Source organism: Pleurodeles waltl, chromosome 7, assembly GCF_031143425.1.
Source record: "Pleurodeles waltl isolate 20211129_DDA chromosome 7, aPleWal1.hap1.20221129, whole genome shotgun sequence".
In the NCBI taxonomy this organism is placed as follows: domain Eukaryota; kingdom Metazoa; phylum Chordata; class Amphibia; order Caudata; family Salamandridae; genus Pleurodeles; species Pleurodeles waltl.
This window is the reverse complement of record NC_090446.1, coordinates 1,467,753,600-1,467,778,658: the sequence shown is the minus strand read 5'-3', so window position 1 is coordinate 1,467,778,658 and position 25,059 is coordinate 1,467,753,600. Positions and strand designations below refer to the sequence as shown.

Below are 25,059 nucleotides of genomic sequence, written 5' to 3'. Positions count from 1 at the left end.
CTCTGCACCGCTCAACTATATGCCACTCTACTGCACTCTACACCAGTGTACTATATGCCACTACACTCTATGCCACTCTACTCTGCATCACTGCACTCCACCACTGCACTCTACACCAGTCTACTCTACCTTGCACCACTCCACTCTACCATGCAACGCATTACTCTATGACACAGCACTCTGAACCACTGCAATCTATGCTGTGCCACTCCACTCTGCTCCCCTCTACTCTTCACCACTCTACGCTACTGCACTGTACGCTAAACCAGTGCAGGATTCACCAATGCACTCTAAACCACTTTACTCAAAACCAATGCACTCTATATCACTACACTCTAATAAGTGTGTGTAAAATGTGCATACGTTCATTTTGTATAATATTATAATGTATTGTATTGTAATTGTATTTACTACCCCTGATGAGGCATTGAAATGCTTTAGTGAGTAACACGCTACTCCGGAACGCAAGGTTATTGGTTAATCCAGTGGTTACTGTGATTAGCCACGTGCTCTTCAGAAAACAATTGCAAGCATTTCTTCCAGTTGCTTAATGATATTTTATACACATACCAGTTAGGTGTGACCATTGGTAGGGGTTATGTGGTTTCAGGTGAATGGTTGGTGAGATTGATAGGACGCCGGAAATTAGGTAATGTTAGGTTACAAGGATAGAGTTTTAAAGAAGTGAGATCTAAGAAATGAGTTATCAGCAATTGCAGAATCATAAAAAGAAGGGTTAAGGCAGACAGGCATAAGACTGAGAGGAGACTGTAGCCAGGAATAGAAGGCATGCACAGATGGAGTGTTAGAAGACGGTCACTATGTAGAAAGGAGAGGAATCAAGCGGCAGTAAAGTAAAGGTCAAAATAGTGGGAGAAGATTCTCTGAGACAGCGAGCAATCAGTGGAAATAAAGGGGGTCATTCTGACCCTGGCGGTCATGGACCGCCAGGGCCAACGACCGCGGAAGCACCGCCAACAGGCTGGCGGTGCTTCCTGGCCAATTCTGACTGCGGCGGTAAGGCCGCGGTCAGAAAAGGGAAACCGGCGGTTGCACTGCACTCTACACCAATGCATTCTATGCCACTCTACTCAACAGCACTGCCCTTTATGACACTCTACTCTGCAACACTGCACTCTGCCACTGAACTATATTCCTCTCTACTCTGCACCACAGCACTCTACTCTGCACCGCTCAACTATATGCCACTCTACTGCACTCTACACCAGTGTACTATATGCTACTACACTCTATGCCACTCTACTCTGCATCACTGCACTCCACCACTGCACTCTACACCAGTCTACTCTACCTTGCACCACTCCACTCTACCATGCAACGCATTACTCTATGACACAGCACTCTGAACCACTGCAATCTATGCTGTGCCACTCCACTCTGCTCCCCTCTACTCTTCACCACTCTACGCTACTGCACTGTACGCTAAACCAGTGCAGGATTCACCAATGCACTCTACACCACTTTACTCAAAACCAATGCACTCTATATCACTACACTCTACACCAATCTACTTTGCACCACTGCACTCTATGCCACTTCACTCTAGACCACCCAACTCCACTCTGAGACTTCACTCTGACATTACACTCCATGATACTAGACCCTGACACTCTATTCCATTAAACTCTAACACTTTCTCCACTCTGTAACTCTCTACACAACTCCCTATACGCCACTCCATTCCACTTTACTCCACTGTATGCCACTCCACACCACTCTATGCCACTTCAATATACGATACTCTACTCAATGCCACTGCACAACCCTCTATGGCACTCCACTATACAACAATGTACTATGTTCACTGTAACATTCTACCCAACTTTCTCTATGCCACTTCACATTACTTACCTTCACTCTACTCCAGTTCACTCTTCCTTATGCCTTTCCACTCTACGACACTCTATTACACTGTGACACTACTCCACTCTACTACTACTTTGTGGCATTGGCGCTTGATTAGAGATTCAGATCGCCTTCTCACTCATATGAGACGTGAGTCCGATTTATCTTCGCCGTTTTGGTTACAAGCACTCTGTAACCCTTTTAACTCAAGCTTAACGAAGGCTTAGGATGATCCTGATACTTGTCTACGGGATCGAAATATCGTCGGCCAAAGTACCTTGACTTGAATTTGTGATATTGTACATAAGTTGGCATAAGCATAGGTACTATGAGATAATGGGCCTCATTCCGACCCTGGCCGGCGGCAGTAGCCGCCGGCCTGGCGGGGCCCACCAGAATACCGCTGCGCGGTCAAAAGACCACCGCGGTTATTCTGGGTTTCCCACTGGGCTGGCGGGCGACCGCCAGAAGGCCGCCCGCCAGCCCAGCGGGAAACACCCTTCCATGAGGATGCCGGCTCCGAATGGAGCCAGCGGAGTGGAAGGCGTGCGATGGGTGCAGTTGCACCCGTTGCGATTTTCAGTGTCTGCATGGCAGACACTGAAAATCTTGGTGGGGCCCTGTTACGGGGGCCCCTGCAGTGCCCATGCCATTGGCATGGGCACTGCAGGGGCCCCCAGGGGCCCCACGACACCCCATACCGCCATTCTCTTCCTGGCGGCCAAAACCGCCAGGAACAGGATGGCGGTATGGGGCTCGGAATCCCCATGGCAGCGGGAAACCGGCAGTGCACCGCCGGTTTTCCGTTTCTGACCGCGGCTGTACCGCCGCGGTCAGAATGCCCATGGGAGCACCGCCAGCCTGTTGGCGGTGCTCCCGCGGTCCTTGGCCCTGGCGGTTTTTTCCGCCAGGGTCAGAATGACCCCCAATGTCTTCTTGATTCACTATTTGAGTCATTCATGTAAAAGTCGGTGTATAAAAGCTTGTAAATCATTATTGTGGATGCTAAACTTGTAGGAAAGTAGCCTCTTTCTACCTTGGTTACCCCCACATTTGGCCTGTTTGCCAGTGTGTTTGAGTGTGTCTGCTGGGATCCTGCTAATCAGGACGCCAGTAGTTATGCTCTCTCCCTTAAATTATGATTGTTGCATACTGGTAACACAGTATTTCACCCAAAATTGGCATACTGGTGCCCCCTTATAAGTCCCTAGTATATGGTACTTAGGTACTGAAGGATTTCCTGTGTGCACTGGCTGGTCTTCTGTGGGCTCTCTGAGTTGCTAAGAGCCCCCTCTGACTCCTCCTCCTGGGTAGAGTCCACCAGGTCCCTCCTGGTCCCAGGCAGTGCCATTTTCCGCTAACCGTGAGTTTTGCGTGTGCCAAGGTTTGTTGGTGGAATCCAGTGACGCAAACCAGACTGCCATCATCCATCCGGTGTGGGTTATCATCTGCACCAACCAGGAACCCGCATTCCATCTTCTTGGGTGCAGTAGTGACTGTTGTTCTTCACCAGTGGTTCTTCTTTTGCACCTTGATTCAGGTTAGCAGGGGCTCCTGTCCTCGCTGTACTCTTTTGTGCTTCTTGGACCTAATCCCATTCTTCCACAGGTCTTTATGTCCAGGAATCCACCCTTTGTGTCTTGAAGTATCTTCTGGTTCTTGCATTATCTTCTTTCTCATGTTCTTGTGTGTTCTAGGAAAGTTACTGTGATTTACTCCTGCTTTCCTGGGCTCTGAGGTGGGTTCTATTACTTACCTTTGGTGTTTTCTAATACTCCCAGCGCCCCTCTACACACCACACTTGCCTAGGTGGGAAACCGACATTCGCATTCTACTTTCTTAGTATATGGTTTGGGTTTCCCCTAGGCCCATTTCTAACCATTGTGATTTTCACTAATTGCACTTTTCTAACTGTTTTTATTGTTATTGCTGCATACTAGTGTATATAATTGGTGTATTACTTACCTCCTAAGGGAGTATAGTCTCTATGGTATTTTTGGCATTTTTGTCACTAAAATAAAGTACCTTTATTTTTGTAACACTGAGTATTTTCTTTCATGTGTGTGAGTGCTGTGTGACTACACTGGTATTGCATGAGCTTTGCATGTCTCCTAGATAAGCCTTGGCTACAGCTACCCCTAGAGAGCCTGGCTTCTAGACACTGCCTACATTTCACTAATAAGGGATAACTGGACCTGGTATAAGGTGTAAGTACCATAGGTACCCAATACAATCCAGGCCAGCCTCCTCTAAACCACTGTACTATATAGGTTACTTTTTACATTTTTATTGTGATCGGTGACATTGGGTCATCCAGATAACTTGTGTAATGCCCGAATACCAGTCTTTCTCGATTTCCCCTGTTGATGTTTTCCCACTACATTTGATCTTTTATATTTTGATTGAATAAATGTATGAAACATTCCATTTGCATACTACTTTAATATCATTGTTTATGGGAATGGTGATGCATTTTATTCAAAGGACCCCTGTTCCTTTAAAGTTAGTTTACTGCTCCATTTTAGGACACTCTACTTACTCCATGACACTACGCCACACCAGTCGATGACACATCATTCTCCTTTATGCCATTAACTTTGAGCCATGCTGAATAGTAGTCTCACTAGTGTACAGCATGGCTAAAACACATTGGCAAAGGCAATAGACCTTGCATAGGCGAGACCTATTGGCTTTGCCAATGCTTGTTTATGAGGTATGAACTTCAAGGTGACTTGCAATATCCTTATGTACGCCAGGAGTATTTTACCTTATATAATACAATGGTCACACCTACAACTTTCCCACAAACCACTTAAAACCTTAGTGCATAGCTTCTGTCATTCCAAGCTATTAAAGTAGAGCAGAAGAAAGAAAAGCAACATTCAATTTTTTGCTTTAAACAGCTGCATTAATTATGCTCTGTGACCTGATCTACCTTTTACCTTGGCTGCTAGCTCTGGCAGAAGGCACTGTAATGTCAGAACTCTACTGTAATAACCCTATCATAGTCATTTTCCGATGTCTTTTCTTTATAATCAGTGAATGTCTTTTCTTTATACGCAGTGACTTGGTGCATCACAAACAGCTGTTTCTAAAGAAATGCATGACTGCAGTTTATACAGAGATTAGAGAATCCAAGTTTTTATAGCCTGTAACTGCAAGAGCTTCTTCAGTTGAAATGCTTCTAGTTATGACTGATGTGGAGCTGAGCTGCCCAAGATCACACACAGGAGTAGAAGTGTTATTAGAACTATGGTTTCCGAGCACAGTTTACAACTCTTGTACCTAATCGCTTTTCATATCTCCAGTGCGGTTCCAATTGGCATGAGGTGAAGGGCATGGTGGGTGTGGGGCGCAAAGGGTATGTTCTTCCTTTTTACCCTCATACCTTTATTTGCTTGGTGCATGAAGATGCAAGGTTAATCAACATGTTATTTTCACATTTGAGCTAATTACTTTGTGAATATAAATAACAATTAAAGATACTTTCAGACTGTGAAAACATGCCTTCCTTTCTCCCTATTTCACTTCCAATATATATGATTGTGTATATTTATCGGAGCCTGCAGTTCGTAAACAACGAGCGATTTGTATAGGGTTGATTGAAAGTCCCCAAGGCTGTCCCTGTCCCCCCCAGAAATGTATTGTCTCCTACGCCCCTGTCTTTTGGCATTGTGCACCAGACCTGCATACTCTGTTGTACCTGCCGATGACGTCACAGAGTCTGCCAATTTCCCTTCCTAGAGGGCATTTCCAGCCAGGTGATGAGTATGTACAAGCGTCACAGTAGAGAAAAACTACAAATCATCTCTAGGAATGGGCTTAATTTGATTGTAAGTGCGAGCCTGAGCAGATCCTGAATATTAGGGTATCCGAGGGTTTAGTAATTTCCAATGATCATTATGCTTATGTGCCAGAATTGATTTAGGCAGCAATGTTTTGTGGGGACTGAATACCATGAAAGTATCATTTACAGCACACCTTCAGAAACTCGACTGTGAACCTTGGTGTATGTTAGGAACAGATGAACACGTATGCAATGAACATATAAACATGAGGATCAGAATATAACAGAAAAGATGAACACCATGATTTACAGGATAAGAAGCATGGCAGAGAGAGAGATAGCATGTCAACAAAACACTGAGACAAATCTTCTGCCATCACTTTTATTTTTTTGCAGTTTAATATAAGCCAACTGACCCAAGGCCTTAGAGCGCTTTACGTGAGCACCCGTTACGTTAGGGAAGGATGCATTCATTTTTGTTTTTTAAGTACGGGGAGATTGGGTGTTTTTCCCAGTATCACAGCTTTTCAACCAACACTGAGAATCGAACTAGAAGCCAGCAATGCAAAGCATTTTTTCAGTTGTAAATGGCCTCATTCCCAGAATTGGGCCGTTTGCTATCTTTTTGTGATGTACAAAGCCCAAATTGCGATTCAGTAGCATGTTATAGAGTAGCAATGCAGGTTTTGCGATTCGGTATTTGGAAGATGCGTGTTGAGAGCACCACTTCCTAATATGGAATCTGAATGGTATATAAAAATGTTTTGCGACTGAAATGTAGTCACAAAACATTCAACTCAAACTTGGTGGTAACCCATTCTCTATCATTACTCCTCCTGGCAATTTAACCACTACTGTTCATCAGGAAACAATGATGGTGTAGCAAATGGGTTCGTCCATGATCACATGGTTTTGGACCTTTGCTATCTGTAAGTTTCCTTACCTGAGCCTCTCCCAGGGTGATTTCTAGATAATTTCACTGAGCATGGTTGCCTCTAGTGCCCACCATTTAAGATAAGACCACTGAAGTCAAACTAGGGTAAGGTGCAATGGGTTAGCTACACATGAACGTGTGTGCACATATGTGTGCGGGCTTCGTGTGTTAGACTACCATTGTGTGCACCCCAGTAATTACATGCAGGTAGCCTCCCGCAGAAGGGATCATACCAGAGTAGCTGCTGATCTAAAGTAGGCCTTATATTATTAGTGGATGTCGGAAATTGGGTTAATGGTTGAGGGGGTGAAACCTTTCTCAAGTAGCAACCACGATAGCTGTCAAGAAAAGAAACAAGCACACCCCAAATTAACCTTTGCTCAACCTTCTAGTACATTGCCACAAAAGCAGTCAGGCAATGTTTAAAGTATGATTGCAGCACTTCAAACAGAAATAAAGTGAAAACACAACACAAGAAAAATTCCACACTCATTTATGAAATTAGGGCTAGATGTATCAAGCAATTTAGCATTCGCAAATGGTGCGAATTGCAAAATTTGGCCGTTTGTGAATGCAAAAATGCCTTTCAAGAAGTATGAAAGGCATTCGCTGTGCAATTTTAAGAAATCGCAAAAATAGCAATTCCTTAAAATTGCGACCCCATTTAGAGAATCACAAATTGCGATTCTCTAAATAGGATATCGCAAACAGGGAATTACTATTTGCGATTCCCAAAGCACATGTATCAAGCATTTCCTAAATGCGAATTGGACTTTTAGGAAATGCAATTACCACCTAATTCAATTTGGTGGTAAGCATGTGTGATTTTTTAAAATGCATTATAAATGCAGTTTTAAAAATGACGTGTAGTGCACACATGACCCTAGGGCATGTGTGCGCTTCACATGTCTGCAAATATTTTTTGGGGTGCATCGGAGGGGGCCTTAGGCCCTCAGCACCCTAGGGTTTGCATTACCTAATTTGCGAATTCCTAACTGGAATTCGCAAATTGGGAAATGCAAAACCATTCGCACCTAAGGGATGAATGGAGTCCCATTCTCTAATTGCGATTCGGTAATAGCGATTGCGAATTTTAAGAAATCGCTATTACCAAATTGCAAATTACATACATCCCATTTTGCATTTCTTAAATAGCGATTTCTTAAAATTCGCTATTTAAGAAATGCAAACTGGGAGCTTGATACATCTGGCCCTTTGAGTAGAATTTATTAAATTATTTGAGGGCAAAACGATAAAAATACAAGCAGTAGGACTGGAGATATGCAAGTTCAAAGCTTTTAGTAAAATTAGTTCCTAGAAGCACACAGCGCCAACTGTGGTAATCTGGTTGTGTCGTACTGGGACAAAGTCAAATGTCTCGGCTGACCACTATCATGTGCCGGCCAGATACAAGGATCAAGTTAGGCCCGCTGAACAAAGCATCTTAAATCCTAGTTGCCGAGTATTGAACGGCATTGCGAGATTCCATTTTGAGGGTGCATCATGCAGCAGCAGTTCCAGAGGGATGTGAGGCTGCGATGCAGAGTCCTACATTAAGGAAACCATACCACTGATGAGGGTCATGCAATACTAAGTCCTGCATCAAAGATGTGTTGTGCATCAGTGGTTGCTAAGACGCTGTGAGGCTGTGAAGTCCTCCATCATCATAGAGGATGCTGTCAATGAAAGGCTTGCGATGCACAAGCCTGCATTCAGGATGGGTTGTGCAGCAGCAATTCTGAGGAGACTGCGAAGCCCAACGATGGAGATGTGTCACACTTCAGCAGTTTCAAAGCGGAGTTGCGAGCTGCTGCCTTGTGCTTCAGCAGCTACATAGCAGAGTTGTAACCTAATGCGTGGCACTGCATCGGTTCTGGTTGGAGGACCACAGCTGGTTTGGTAGGGCACCTTCAGGCTCACAGCCAAAGGTTCAGGACTGGGATAGCGCTACTTTGGGAGTAGGACTCACAGCAGACAGAGTCGGGGTGCTGGGTTCAAGGTGGTTGGAGTCTTTTCTGTCCCTAAGGCTCTGATCAACAGGCCTGATAACTAGCCCTTGGATTCACTCTGGTGGACTTGGGATCAAGATATATGGGTCCTCATTCTGACCCTGGCGGTGTCTCACCTCCAGGGCAGAGGGCAGAGGAAGCACCGCCAACAGGCTGGCGGTGCTTCCGGGGCATTCTGACCGCGGCGGTAAAGCCGCGGTCAGAAAAGGGGAACCAGCGGTTTCCCGCCGGTTTACCCCTGCCCCAAGGAATCCTCCATGGCGGCGCTGCATGCAGCGCCGCCATGGGGATTCCGACCCCCTTCCCGCCAGCCTGGTTCTGGCGGTTTTCACCGCCAGAACCAGGCTGGCGGGAACGGGTGTCGTGGGGCCCCCTAACAGGGCCCCAACAAGATTTTCAGTGTCTGCATAGCAGACACTGAAAATCGCGACGGGTGCAACTGCACCCGTCGCACCCCAGCAAATCCGCCGGCTCCATTCGGAGCCGGCTTCATCTTTGCTGGGGCTTTCCCGCTGGGCCGTCGGGCGATCTTTTGAAGATCGCCCGCGGGCCCAGCGGGAAAGTCAAAATGCTCCCCGTGGTCTAATTCTTTCACTCAGGAAGCATGGCAGCAGAGCAACTGAGTAGCAGTCCTTCTGGAAAAGCACCACAGCAGTCCTTCTGAGTCTTCGACAGGTCCAAAGGTGTACTGAAGAGTTGAGTCTTAGGGTCCGGTATGTATTCCTGGAGTCAAATTTGAAGTAGGAGAAGGTTCTTGGGTTCACTTTGTCTGGGTCACCAAAGACTAGTGTGAAACCCTTTGTAAGTGAGTAAAGTAAAAAGCTTTGTGATATCAAGTCAGAGATGGCCCATCCTGCCAACATTTATTCCCCCTTTGTCTCACTGTCTGGGAGCAAGACACAAAGACCAACTGCCAGCCACACCTAGTCATTTGAGGGTGCAGGCGCCAAATTGTAAGGACATGAAAATGGCAACTTTCTAAAAGTGGCATTTTCAGAATTGTAACTTAAAACCCAACTTTACTATTAAAGAGGGTGTTAAATTACCATTCTTTGGATGCCAAACTTGACAGTCCTTCTTGCTTCCAAATGAAAGTTAGCATTTATCAAATAGAATAAGGTAATCAAATGTTATCCCATGGTAGAGGTAAGCCTTTCAGCGGTGCAAAACTAATTTACGAGTTTTTCACTACTAGACCATGTAAAAGCTACCAGTACATGTTCATTTGTTTTAAATACACTGCGCCCTGCTCTATGGGCTTTTTAGGACCTACTCTAGGGCTGATGTTTTTGTATTTAAAAGGAAGGTTTAAGCCTGGCAAAAGGTTTATTTTGCCAGGTCAGAATGGCAGTTTTAGCTGCACACCCAGTCTGCAATGGTAGGCTTGAGACATGTTGAGTAAATAGCATAATCAGTGCTGCAGGCCCACTGGCAGAATTTAATTTACTGTCCTGGGGTACAGGTATCACCAATGTACTAGGGATTTAGTAAATTAAATATGCCAATTGGGCATAAACTAATTTCACCATGGTTTTAGGAGAGAGTACACACACTTTAGGCCTGGTTAGAAGTGGTAAAGTGCACAGAGATCTAAAACCAGCAAAGATGGAGGAGTAAGGCAAAAAGTTTGGTGGTGGGGTACTGAAAATTCTGGACCCGTGTTATAAACATCGTCGTATCACAACGATTTTGGTATCAGCAGACCGAGAATGATTAGAATAGTATGCACAAGCATTGTATTCATATTCGGGTAACAAAATCACCCGAATATCAGAGTTTCCGTCCTGAACCCTCGGGTTCCATTTAAACGACAGCCATTTTGTGATTGCCCTCACATAGGCCAATGACTAATGCCGAAAACGAGTCTGAAGGACACGTACATCTTTGCTGACTCCTCTGTGACCTGGGCAAGCTGACTCCACTGCCTGAAGCCAAACCTGTTCGGCCAGCTTCTTTCCCAGTGGCCGAATGAGATTAGTATCAAGGCACAACACATCATAAACCTTTCATCACACACAAACCATGCCTAATCTTACACACACCTGTCCCTGTTTCTTTCTTTATGACTTGCTTTACAAGGAGGAGGTGCCCGTTTCTATTGGGGGTCCGTCGATATCTGATGAAAGTACTAAGCCTTGCCGGGTAATTGATTGAGGGCTGGACAAACTGAAATATGGGCTTGTCATCATAACCCTGCTATTTCTTTGTAGTGAAAATATGTGAATGGTCAACTGTAAAATAAGGAATGTTTGCCTAAAGCATAATATTTTGTATAAAAGAGAAGGTTAGCTTTGCAAAGGGAGCAGTCTCCTGAGAATATACACCGTGTTGTACTTCTAGGATACCTGTTACTGGCTGCAGCCAATAAACAAGATCTTTGACTTCACCAAGAAGACTCTGGGCCTGATTCTAACTTTGGAGGACGGTGTTAAACCGTCCCAAAAGTGGCGGATATACCACCTACCGTATTACGAGTCCATTATATCCTATGGAACTCGTAATACGGTAGGTGGTATATCCGCCACTTTTGGGACGGTTTAACACCGTCCTCCAAAGTTAGAATCAGGCCCTCTGTGTTTCTGTAGTCTGAAACAGGAAGGACTCAAAGTCTTAGGGTGTGTTCCCTGGCACCACTGGGTTCTGAAAAACCCAGTACTTCAGTTGGCGCCCAACGTGGGGTGATTTCAGCGGTACCAGTCCAAGCCAGCGGTTCGTGAGGAGCTTCGTGTGAAAATTCTGGAGGAAGGCCGCCACTTCATCGACCCCTGTATGTCGACGTGGTCCGAAAGTCTTTGCTGCGAGGTTCCCCACTTCCCGACGGCTACGAAGGACTGCTGCCCTGACTATCGCCCTGTTTTGGACCCTTGATGATTTGGTAGAGCGAAACGATAAACGAGTCTTCTGGTGACGTCATCGATACCTCAGTTAAGTATAAGTGGAGTGTCTCCCAGTCCTTAGTTTGGTTCTTAGTTTGGTATCCCCTTGGGATCTTTGATTTGGAACTTGCAAGTACCAAAGCCGAGGGATTTGTGTATTCACGAGGCTATAGTATTCGATAATCCTTTGAAGTTTGAAGCTAGACTAGAGAGCGAAGATGCCTGGTCTTAGCAGATATGGAAATTTGTTTTGTCTTGGTTATAATAGGGATTCCCGATTGGAGGACTCGTGTCCGGTTCCTCCGATTGGAACTCCAACCTATGAACTATATGTGAAACATGGCATAGGCCCCCTCACATATAATGAAGTATGGATCCGATACACCAGTAAAGATGGTGTTTTAAAATGGCCCCAATATGGTAGTTTTGACACAGATATTCTGGATAATCTGGAGGTTAAACTTTTTAAGAAGAAAGCCCGGCCGGCGATGTTTGACTCTTTCCACCTATGGAGAAGGAAATTAAATTAGCAAAGAGAAATAAGAGGGAAGAGGGTATCTCGATAATGCAAGCTGCCATGCAGTTTAAAGATGATGAAGAAGAACAGATGAATGAGCAGTTGCACAGGCAACGTAAATTGGTGACCGATAAATGTTATCCAGTTCTTCCGCTTCTTCAGCAAGATGCAGCAAAAGAACTTGAGAAAGATCCTTTAATGTCACACTTGTTGAGTTCGCCACCCCCTTATGCGCAGAATGCTACAGCACCCCCGCAACCTTTAGCTGTGCAACCTCCGGTTATTGTGCCTCAGGTTCTTCCACAGCCGCCAGCTGCTCTTCAGTTGGTTCCTACTACTATGGCGCAGCCCCTTCAAGGGCCGCCGACTTCGCTACCTGCTCCATCTGTACCTCCTGCGACTTTATATACTACATCGACTGCCTCTTCTGGTGTTCTTCCTGATACTGCCTCTGCGTCTGCTTCTGCGTCTGCCTTGCCTCTCTCTGTTTTTCCTCCTGTTCTTTCATCAACTTCTCCTTCTGTCCGACAGAGAATGACAGATACTATTGCCAGCCTTATATTTCCTCTCTTTGGGTCGTCTGGTGTGACCCCAGATTCGGAGCGTAAGCAGTCGCGTAGTCAGCTGCCTAATTCTCAAGAGAGAGAAATGTTTGACCGTATGGCGCGTAAATGGGTTGTTTACCCTTTAAGATACGATGTAGAGTCTGTTATGGATGTCTTCCGTCAATGGGAAGCACCGAAACAAAGATACGTTTTTGAGAAAATGTGTGCTTTCGTTTGTGAGGAATTGGAAGATAATGATTTGGAAACAAATCCACCTGATTTGTGCCGTGTACGGTTTGAGTTTGCAAAGGGCACGATTGTGGGTCCCAATGTTGAGAAAGCAGTTGCGACGTTGTTGTCCTTTAGGAATAAGGATCCTTCTCAGTCATTGTTCCAACATGACTCCTCTATTAAAAAAAAGGTGCAACAGTACCCAATGAGAGAAGTCCCTCCGGTATGGAAGGACGCCGTTGCGGCTGATGTTGCTAATCAAATTGATGCTGTCCCAGCTCATTTTCAGCGTGTTTGGGTACATGTTCCATGGAAGCGAGCTGAAGTTTTAGCCCTTAAGCAGACTTTGCCTGATCCCCGTAAAAACCCTGCAGGGTATTATAAGGAATTATCACAGACTGCAGACTCATGCATTATGAATTTAGCCGACATAGACATGTTATTTGGGAATGTTGTTCCACAGCCTTTGTGGGGATTGATTCGCCATACAGATCATGCACAAGAGTAAGGTGACTCATGGGCTAATATTAGTGCTGCAAATGATAGACAAGTTGGTGGTGCCAAGCCTGAGCCTTTGGTAGCAGAACTGCCTGCTAGGATCATTACTTACATGAAGACTTTAATGCCTGCGATGCGTGTGAATTGGGATAAATTGTCTGCGTGTAAGCAGAAGAAAGATGAAACAGTGTCTGATTTCTTCACCAGGTTTGAGGAAACGTTTATCGACCACAGTGGTCAAGATATGAGTACAGAAGGTGGTCAACGGTTGTTTGTCGACAAGTTTGTGCACAATTTGCTTGCCGAGCTGTGTAAGAAATTGAAGGAATCAGAGAGTTCTTGGGCCGTTTCCTCTTCAGCACAAATATTGGCTACTGCACAGTACTACGAAAATAGGGATAAAGATGAGAAGGATAGAGCAGACAAGAAAACTAAAGAATTAAAGACGAAGGTTCTTTTACAACAGGTGTATCCGCCACGTGGTGGTCAGAGTAACTATCAGCAACCTCAACAGTTCCAGAGAAACTCGCAAAGGTTCAAGTTTTCTCAACCACGTGTTCCTGTAGGTCCCAATCAGTGTTCATATTGTAAAGAAGAGGGTCATTTCAAGTATAGTTGTCCTATTTTGTTACAGCGTACGAATGGTGCTTCTGGCGCAAGAGGTTGAGGTGTTCAAGAAGCTCCTAGAGGTAGAGGACGTGGAAGTTTTCCCCAGAACACGCGTTCCTTTCCGTCTCAAAACTCAATGAATAGTTTTGACCAGCAACATGACGCGTCTGGTAGGATGGCTAAGTACTATGCTGACGACTACTATGCAGAAGATGAGAACTTGGAAGGTAATAATTGCTAGGACAGCCATAGACGAAGAGAGGGAGTTTTTTTAGTTCCAGTAGATCAGAATGGACCTTATGTTAAGGTGATTACCTCAGGTGTGTCGGAGCCTTTTCTGTTGGATACTGGTGCTACAAAGAGTTCTATTATGCACTCAAAACTCCCTGGCGCACCTTTGTCTGGCGAGATGAATGTTTCAGTAGGTTTTTCTGGCGCCCGGTTAGGAACCCGATTTCTAGTCCTATGTCCCTTTCTGTTGGACCTTGTGAATTGGAAGCACCCCTTATTCTGACGACAGGTTGTGGTGAAAACTTGTTAGGATTGGATTTGTTGAAAAGATTGTATGCGACATTATATTGTTCTCCTTCGGGAGTACAACTTACACTGGGTAGGAAATTGGTCTCTCCAATGTATTTGTCGAAGGATAAACTTCCGACCGAATTGTCGTTTCTTCCTGATATCATTTGGGCTACTGGTCCTAATGACGTGGGTCTGTTGGAAATACCGCCTTATGTTGTGACATTGAAAGCCAATGTTAAATTACCACGCATTCAACAATACAAGATCTCTAGTGAAGGTGAAAAGGCGTTGCTAGAGATCATTTATGATTTAATTGAAAAAGATGTAATTGAAGAGACAAGAGGCAACGTTTGTAATAGTCCTGTTCTGCCTGTTTTGAAACGTACTGACCCCTCTAAGCCACCTGTTTACAGGCTCGTGATTGATCTTAGAGAGGTAAATAAAATAGTTGTGCCACAGTTTCCATTTGTTTCTAATATCACTGCCATATTGACTATGATTCCAGCTTCCGCCACCTGGTTCTCGGTGATTGACTTAAAGAATGCTTTCTTCAGCATACCGATTGCCGAGGAGAGCAGGGATATTTTTGGCTTCAGTTTAGGAGGCCGAAGTTTCCGCTTCAAACGCGCTCCACAAGGCTACTGTGAAAGTCCATCAATATATAGTCAGGCTTTAAAAACACAGCTTGATGCAATTGTTTTACCTGACGGCGCTACCCTTATTCAGTACGTCGATGATTTGCTAGTCGCTGCAGATACTGAAGAGATTTGTAAAAAAAACACCTTGTTGTTGTTGCGTCATTTGTCTGATTTACATCACAAAGTGTCCCTTTCAAAACTGCAATATTGTCGACAAGAAGTGACCTACTTAGGTCATCTCTTATCGAAGGAGGGAAGGAAACTGACCTCAGAAAGAATTCAGGCAATTGCAAAATTGAGTGTGCCAAGGACACAGAGAGAAGTACGTGCTTTCTTGGGCATTACATCATACTGCAGACAATGGATACCGAATTTTTCTTTGCTGGCCAAACCTTTGGTAGCATTGACCTATAAAGATACACCGAACCCCGTTCCGTGGTCTGAAGATTGTCAGAAAAGTTTTTCCGAATTGCGTAATGCATTGTGTTCGGCTCCTGTGTTGGGTACCCCCGACTACAGTAAGCCCTTTACACTGTATGTCCATGAGAAAGAGGGTTGTGCATTGTCAGTGCTGACACAGTCTTTTGAAGACAAGCAGCGCCCATGCGCATATTTTTCGTCAACTTTGGATCCGGTAGCTAAAGCATTGCCGAGTTGCTTGAGAGCCACAGCGGCAGCAGCTGTTTCTTTTCGACAGTCTGCTGGGTTAGTGATGAATAATATGTTGATTGTGATAGTTCCACATGCAGTGGACACGTTGTTAAACAGGACCAAGACACAGCATTTAACTAGTGCTCGATTGTCAGGTTACGAGTTGACACTGTTAGCGAGTCATGTGCACATAAAGAGGTGCAATACGTTGAATCCAGCCACGTTATTGCCGATTTCAGTAGAGACAGATGATGTTGAACAACATGATTGTTTTCTTAGGACAGAAGAAGAAACGAAAGGGAGAGTAGATCTTAAAGATACTCCTCTTGTAAAGTGTGATGGTACCTTATGGGTGGATGGTTCATGCTTCAAGCTTCCGAATGGTGATACGACTGCAGCATATGCTGTCACAACTTTGCATACGATTGTTGAAGCTGCACGTATACCACATAATTCAGCTCAAGCAGCACAGCTGATTGCACTTACGAGAGCGTGTGTGTTATCGAAAGGAATGAAAGTGACCATATATACCGACAGCCAGTATGCTTTTGGTGTGGCCCATAGTTTTGGACGATTGTGGAAAGAACGTGGGTTCCTGACTTCGCATGGAGCTAAAATTCAGCATGGTCAGTTGGTGAATGAGCTTCTTGAGTCACTGACCTTGCCATTACAAGTTGCGATTGTGAAATGCAGTGCACACAAGAAGGTTACTGATGATGTCGGTCGTGGCAATGCATTTGCTGACGAAATCGCAAAAGAAACAGCAAAAGATGTGATGAATCGAATGTATGTTGCAGGCCCCGCAAGATGGGTTGGTGACGTTGGAATATGTGAAGATACGATAGAGGGTGTGAAGTCTATTCAAGCTGAAGCTTCAGAGAAAGAGTTGAATGTGTGGAAAGAAAGTACGGGTAAATTGGACGAAAATGGTTGTTGGGTTGACTTGTCAGAACATCAGCGATGGTTGTTACCCGATGCGTATGTGCTTGCAGTGGTGACAATGGCTCATGGAATGGCCCATATCAGTGTGAAAGGGATTTGTAAGTTGTTGGCTCCAGTATGGCAAAATGCTGGAATTCCTAAATGTGCAGAGAATGTGGTCAAGAATTGCATGGTGTGTCTGAAATACAATCCTGGTAGGGGAACCCCAACTCCAGCTGGTCATTTTGCGCCTCCAACGTATCCGTTCGAGGTTTTGCAGCTAGATTTCATCCACATGGAAAGGTGCAACAATCTGAAATAAGTACTCGTTGTTGTTTGTGCTTTTTCAAAATGGGTAGAACCATATCCCTTAAAAGACAACACTGCCTTATCCCCACCTAAAGCCCTTGCTAAAGAATTCTTCCCTAGGTTTGGAATGCCGAGAATGGTCTGGAGTGATAATGGGAGTGAATTTGTGGGTCGAGTGATGAAAAAAGTATGTGAAGGGCTAGGTATCCAGCAAAAATTCCACGCTGCAAATCACCCCCAATCAGCTGGACTAGTAGAGTGCTATAATGGCACGCTAAAACTGAAGTTGGCAAAGATACAAGCAAGCTCTGGTCTTAAATGGCCTGACGCTCTGCCTCTAGCACTCCTATCAACAAGAATGACTGTGCATTCGCGAGTGGGACTTAGTCCCTATGAAATTGTGTTCGGCCGCCCGGCCAACATATGGGGAGTGCCAAGACCAACAAAATTCAGTGAGATCGAACACCCTGTACTGCTTGATTATTTGTATGAATTGACGGCTAAATTGCGTGTTCTACACCAACAGGTTCACGATACTCTGCCTCAGGTCTCTGAAGCTCCAGGACATCTTATCGATCCTGGATCATGGGTGCTGGTCAAGAACTTCCAGCGGACAAAGAATGACCAGCCCCGTTGGACCAGCCCCTACCTCGTCCTTCTCTCAACAAGATCAGCTGTTCGAGTGGAAGGGAAAAAGAACTGGATCCACGGCGTACACTGCAAGAGGGTCCCTTTTCCTCTACCGTACGACCGATGGGACCAGGAGGGGATCGCTCACTCTGAGACTGAGACTGTGCCTCGTTTTTTGCCATTTAGCGATGCATGTGTAAAAGGAACAATTTCTGAACAAGAAAGTGACAATAATTTGCAAGAAGCTGTGCCACCGTCAATTCGATTGAACACTACAGAGCCTGAACTCTTGTTCTAGAACCAGACAGTACCTGGAAAAAGCCGTTATAATTTGAGACCAAGAACTAAGGACAAATAATTTTTTCCCGTTCCTTTGCTATTTTTTTTAAAGTGCGGCTCTCTCATCTGAGAAACTTTCTTATTTTTCTTTTCGAACCGCCATCCGGGTTCAGCTGTAGGCTCGTGGTGGCCCAAGTCTTTGGAGTGCAGCTGAAGACGTTAGGTCGACAGTTCTGGTCGGTCTAAGGGAGTTGCCCTGGACTGACAGAAGCATTCCCTAGCATAGAACACCCTACCACCACGAGCAGCAATTAGAGAGGATGGAGTTTTTCAAGAATGAGAGACCTGCCAGACAGATGGACTTTAAAGACAGAATGGGTATAATAATGAAAAAGAAACGATTTTTGATATTATGTATTTTCATGTTGCTTAGTGTAATGACGTTTTTAATAGGATACGTTTTATTCTCTTTTCAAGTGACATTTGCACCCATTACACAGCCCATACCTCCTTCTACTGTTTCCTCGCATTCTTTTCACCCCCTGCCTGAACACGAGTCTGCCAGAAGATTAGAATTTGTCAACAATTCATTCATTCAGCTTCTACACCAACACCAATTAGTAGTGAACACAACTAACTGTTGGGTGTGTGGTCTTGTGCCTCATACTACTGATAAAGGTATCCCTTATCTGGTCCTGCCTTTCAGCCATAATGGTTCTGTATGGGCATATAGAACGGTGTTCATATACGCGTATGAAGCCAACCCCCTACGTTCTGTGAAAGATAATCCTAAGAATAGTGCTCTAGCTAAGGGTATAGTAGATATGATTAGGGAAGATATTTCCTATGAGACTATCCCGAGAGATGAGACACTAGCATATATTGGATGGAACATAACAGGATATGGAGTTACTCTGAGTGGGAACCAGCGAGCAAAGAGATCCTCCCCGATTTGGATTGTACCCCATCAGGGTCACCTATGTCTGCAAGGTAATGGCAAGAATCCCAGAGCTCAGTTAGGGAAAAGTATCTGCACTGAAACATATGTTTTTGCGTCTCAGACTTCTCCTTCGTTCTTAGCAGCTAAGGGTACCTATTTCATCTGCCATAATAGAGCCTATACATGGTTGCCCCCTGACTTCTCAGGCACATGTTTTGTTTCGTTCCTGTTACCTCCCACCTACACGGCCGCGGCAGATTACCATAAGACAAGGATAGTTAGAGGTGTCATAAGTAAAGAAGACACTACAGGACAAGAATTTGGAGATTTCGCAAAGGGTATTCTGCCGTTTTGGGGTCCTATGGTTAACAGCAGAAACATACGGCAATTGACAAAGGTGGTTGAATCCACGGTAGTTGAAACCGCCGGTGCCCTTGGTAATTTGACTGCTGAGCTCCAGTCGGATCGCCTTATGACTCTTCAGAACAGGGTCGCATTAGACGTCATACTTGCAGACCGAGGTGGGGTATGTAAAGTGATCCAATCAAGTTGCTGTGTTTTCATCCCAGATAACGCTCCGACAGTCTACCAGGCCATTTCCAAACTGCATAAGATCTCCGAATCTATTCACGTGGATGAAGGAGATTGGTCATTGATGGGGTGGTTCTGGGAGCTGATATCCGCCTGGGGATGGAAGACTCTGGTAGTCATTGGGATGATGTTAGCCATTCTTTTCCTGTCCTGTCTGTGTGTACAGTGTGCTCCTGCAATATGTGGCCTCTGTGCTACATCGTGTGTAAGGAAACCTGTATCAAGGGACGAGCTAAGTAATAGGATGATGCTACAGCAACATCTCAACGACTTTATGAATATAGACCTGGACTCAGATTAGCGTGAGTATAGGTTATTGCCTATGTAAGGACAAAAGGAGGGTCTGGGGTACTGAAAATTCTGGACCCGTGTTATAAACATCGTCGTATCACAGCGATTTTGGTATCAGCAGACCGAGAATGATTAGAATAGTATGCACAAGCATTGTATTCATATTCGGGTAACAAAATCACCCGAATATCAGAGTTTCCGTCCTGAACCCTCGGGTTCCATTTAAACGACAGCCATTTTGTGATTGCCCTCACATAGACCAATGACTAATGCCGAAAACGAGTCTGAAGGACACGTACATCTTTGCTGACTCCTCTGTGACCTGGGCAAGCTGACTCCACTGCCTGAAGCCAAACCTGTTCTGCCAGCTTCTTTCCCAGTGGCCGAATGAGATTAGTATCAAGGCACAACACATCATAAACCTTTCATCACACACAAACCATGCCTAATCTTACACACACCTGTCCCTGTTTCTTTCTTTATGACTTGCTTTACAAGGAAGAGGTGCCCGTTTCTATTGGGGGTCCGTCGATATCTGATGAAAGTACTAAGCCTTGCCGGGTAATTGATTGAGGGCTGGACAAACTGAAATATGGGCTTGTCATCATAACCCTGCTATTTCTTTGTAGTGAAAATATGTGAATGGTCAACTGTAAAATAAGGAATGTTTGCCTAAAGCATAATATTTTGTATAAAAGAGAAGGTTAGCTTTGCAAAGGGAGCAGTCTCCTGAGAATATACACCGTGTTGTACTTCTAGGATACCTGTTACTGGCTGCAGCCAATAAACAAGATCTTTGACTTCACCAAGAAGACTCTGTGTTTCTGTAGTCTGAAACAGGAAGGACTCGAAGTCTTAGGGTGTGTTCCCTGGCACCACTGGGTTCTGAAAAACCCAGTACTTCAGTGGAAGACTACTGTAAGGCTGACAGGTCTAATAGTGGGAGTTCATTGATATCAGTAGGATTTTCTGGAAAATCTGTGGTTTCATTTTGTTATACACATAGGGAAAATCTGCCTTGAAGAGTAATTTTGCTCCGCTTAGGCCTACATAGTGCAGCAAGTTGTCAAACTTGGGTGAAACTTGCTCCCTGAGTTTGAATATGCAGCTCCCAATAACATACTTTTACATGTAATGGGTCATACAGTATTGTCATATTTCTCTGGCTAAGCTCAGAATTAGATTCTAGGGCTTTTGTACCCTGTTGGGACATGTCAGTTATTCTGCTCTCCAGCAGAGGGAACAAAGGACTCCCCACACTAAAGGAGCAATTATCAGTGCTTGACTCAATTCCTGCAAAGGAAAGAGTGGGGAGGAAAATTTGTCTGTATAGTAATCAGATGTCGTCCTGCACCTGCCTGGGTCAGCCCAAGCCCACTGAACAAATGAGAAAGCCTACACATTTGATGGGGGGGGAAATTAGCTGGTTGTTATATCAGTTAGAGGTAGAACTGTGAACCTCAGAGGAGATCTACACACTTGATAGCTCCATATTAGATTGCCCCAAAATGCTGCACAGGAGGGTTAGGATAGGGGTGATGTGGCATCCTAGAATTGGCTGAGGTGGACTAGCTTCTACAACCTTCCAACCACACTTGAAAACCTGTGCACAAGGGAGAGGTGAAGAACAAGATCCCTGACCTGGCTGGCAATGGAAGCAACATCATCTACAGATGGAAGGAAAAGCAACCTGATGCCTCTGATGGACTAAGGTCTTTTTCTACAGCTGACCCCCAGGACTAGATGGTCATCTCCAGCGCCACTGATGCTGGACCCCTGTATGCCTCCTGAGAACCAGTTGGGGGCAGACTCAGGTCCATATTTATACTTTTTGACGCAAACCTGCGTTAGCGCAGTTTTGCGTGAAGAAGTATACCGCCGGCTAGCGCCATTCCTGGATGCCAGCCGGGCGTCATGTTTATGCTATGACGCTGGCCAGCGGTAAGGCCCAGTTACCGTCAAAATTACTTACGCTAACTGAGTGGAGGAGGCGTAGGGGTAACTGGAGGTTGTGCGTGAAAGAATGGCGCTAGTCAGGTTAGAGTCAAAAAAATTAATCTAACCTGATTAGCTTCATTTTTTCCACACACAACCCCCATGGACATGACTCCTGTCTAAGTAAAGACAGCAGTCATGCCTCCCAGCCCAATGGCAATACCCAGGAGACTTAAGTCCCCTGGGCATGGCCATTAGGCACAGTGCTATGTAAGGGGGCCCAAGTTAGTCCCCCCTATGGCACTTTGCAAACAAAATAAAAATACTTACCCAGACTTACCTGGGATGGGTCCCCCCATTCTTAGGTGTCCTCCAGGTGTGGGTGCGGGTGGGTGAGGGTGTCCCTGGGGGCAGGGAAGGCACCTGTGGGCTGTTTCCATGTTTTCTGACCATGGAAAAAGTCCCACAGGTCCCCTAACACCTGCCCATACCCAGGCGTTAAATAATGGCGCTAAGCAGGCTTAGCACCATTATTTAAGGCCCTCCTCCTCCCGTGCGGGAGGATAAATAAGGCACTAGGGCCTTAGAGTCATTTTTTTGGCCGGGAATGCCTACCTTGCATGTCATTGTAGGTTTCTGCAGGTAAAAATTACTTTAACTCCAATATTTTGGTTCTAGACATGTCAAGAGCCAAAATATAAATATGGAGTTAAGTTTGCGCCGGATTTGTGTAAAAAAAAATGACGCAACTCCGGCGCAAACAGAGTAGAAATATGGGCCTTACTGTCAAGTGCCCAAATATGAGAAGGGCATAGCAACACCTAGCACCACATTAGCATATTTGTTTTACGTTAATGTGTCGTCATTGTTGGCAAAAATGCCAAGCCAATTTTACAAAGTTGTGCAATGTACGCATTGCGTCACTTTTTAAACCCTTGCGCCACATTATGCCTGCGCCAGGCATAATGTATGCAAGGGAGGGCATTCCTCCGTTAGGAGGCCCAGAAAAATGGCACAGTGGAATCTATGAGATTCCACTGCACTATTTTTCATGTAATTTTCAACTCCTGCTCAGTGCAGGTTTTAAATTGAGGCACACCATTACTTATAATGGTCCCCTATGTACTTTGCCAAAAATTTTTATGCTAATCCTGCAAAGTACCACAATAGGGTCAGAAATTATGACGCATTTGATCTTAACGTCCTCCGTGGTGCGCTGTATCATTAGGAGGGTGCACAAAAAGTGGCTCTTCAAGTACTGAAGCACCACTTTTCTTAAATCTGGGCCTTTGCTTCATCACAACATTGTTTGCAATTCAACGAAAAAAGATTTTTCTTATCTCCTTACAGCGTTTTGCAACCCTACCATTAAAAATGTTAGTGATGGATATCTCGACTTAATGCAGACATTAGGGTGCAAATCCATTCTTAGTAATTAGAACGACAAATTGAAACTCATTCAATGCATTGAAAGAATGGATAGCATACATCGAGTGGCAGATAATATATTTCTACAGCAATCTCCTTTGGAACCACAGAACAGACCTGTCCTGAATACTTAAGACTCTCACTTTAATTAAACTAAACTACGATACATTTTTAAAACAGTTTAGACACTAAGGGCCTGATTTAGATCTTGACGGTGTTACCGCCAAATCGCATCTGCAATGGACCTGAAAATACTGTCATGTCAATGGTGTTCTGCCTGTCATATTTAGATATATTGAGTATGAGCCACAGACTGCCACAACGGCGACCCTTCCTAGCCGACCAACAGGCGGGTTCCCGCCGACCGTATTTAGATGTTTCAGCTGTGCAGAGAGTGTCATACTGGCAGATTGCTGATGGAGGGAGACCCTCACTAGACCCAATGGACAACAGACAATGGTAGTGACTATGGAATACAAATAAGTCACACACACACTCTGCCTTAGCCATCTGTGTCACCCTGCACTTTACCACACAAAACGCACCATATACACACCATCATACATTGCCATTCCAACCTCACACAACCCATACATACCCACTGTCATACATCCATGACACAACATGCACATTCAATGGATACTGCATCCACACACAACACAACCACAACAACCAATACAACTACACGGTCAGCTACACAAACACACTCACTACATACATCGCAATAACATCTGCCACACAACAACACTCACCTGAACGTTGCACACAGTAGTACAACATACACAACAACATCAATCCCACATGCAATGACACACATACAGACACAACCGCCTCTCCGGCTCCCTCCACCTAAACCAGCCAATGCAATCTCGCACACAGATATACGTACTGACTCACATACACAACTGGCAGCATAACCTTACCAGTACAGGTCCCCTTGCAATGCGCACACATGGACACCATTGATGTGTGATTGTATCCTCACTGTGGTGCCACCATTCATTTGGCAATGAAAAATGCCACCAAAAAGACATGTGTGTATGTGTGCAATATGTGTGTTGTTTCAGTGTGGTCCCATCCATGTCTGACCCAATCGTGTTCCAGATAAATGCATGTCACAGTAATAAAAAAAATAATTATGTGACATGTATGTCTGCAGTGGTCCTGACCTTACGTGCATTGCCCACCCAACGTACCCTGGCAATGTGGCATCCCTACCTTTGAGTCTGGTGATGGGGGGAGGGAGGGTTCATATTTTTACCGTGGGTCAGTGACAGCAGTGACAGCAGGTCTTGTCCAATCATGTCAAGTTGAAAACAGAAGTGGAATCGGAGGACAGGGTATGTTTTTCCCTCATTTCCCCCCAATCTGCCAACTCAAGTATGGAGGTCGGACCTCCACTTTACGCTTGGCGGTAAGGCACATCCAAATCTGCATGGCGGGAAAGGTGGCTGGGGTCCGCCGTCAGCCACTTTTCTCTATCGCGCCATCGACACGGGCAGTGTTGCTTAGCAGAGACAGTGGGACGAATGCAGGCACTTGCCTATGGGACCGCCAAATACAGGTGGCAGACCATCATGACAGGTTTTCAGTCAATAAAGCGACATTGGGACCGTTACCGCCAACATTTGAATCATGCCCTAATACTCTATCCAGCTCCCATATGCAACTACCCTTTGTATCCTGCAAATGTTGATATCCACAATATTTTGTTCCTATGTACTTATCAATTGTTAATGCAATTCTGTAATTATATAACTAATTCTTTATCAAGGCTACTTTGCTAAGGTTATTCTTTCTTTTAACTTCTGAGCATGCATAACTATGGAACCGAAAAGGGTTTTGCATGATTGTTATTGAGACACAGTCACTGCATACTACTCTCTGAAAGTTCACTTAATCATTTTATATACCACGGTTCTTAATGTCTGTGTTTGTTTACAAATACAACATATTTAAATATAAAACATATTCACGTCTAAGGCAAAACACAAGAGATGTGGCATCAATAATGTCATTTGAATTTTCATCAGTGATGTCATCAATGATGTC

The 25,059-nt window shown here is 44.8% G+C and overlaps 1 protein-coding gene across 2 annotated transcripts in view; it reads left to right on the top strand.

The window, feature by feature from the left end:
* LOC138246515 (interferon-induced transmembrane protein 3-like) overlaps nucleotides 1-18,606 on the top strand; it is a 42,948-nt gene extending 24,342 nt beyond the window's left edge. For both annotated transcript variants that reach the window (XR_011194304.1, XM_069201165.1), the window contains one exon: nucleotides 17,440-18,606. Coding sequence is in view for 1 of the 2 variants with exons in the window: in XM_069201165.1 (XP_069057266.1) it covers nucleotides 17,440-17,841 (402 nt within the window). In the remaining variant the exon portion in view is untranslated. The remainder of the gene's footprint in view (nucleotides 1-17,439) is intronic.
* The last annotated feature ends 6,453 nt before the right edge of the window (nucleotides 18,607-25,059 follow it).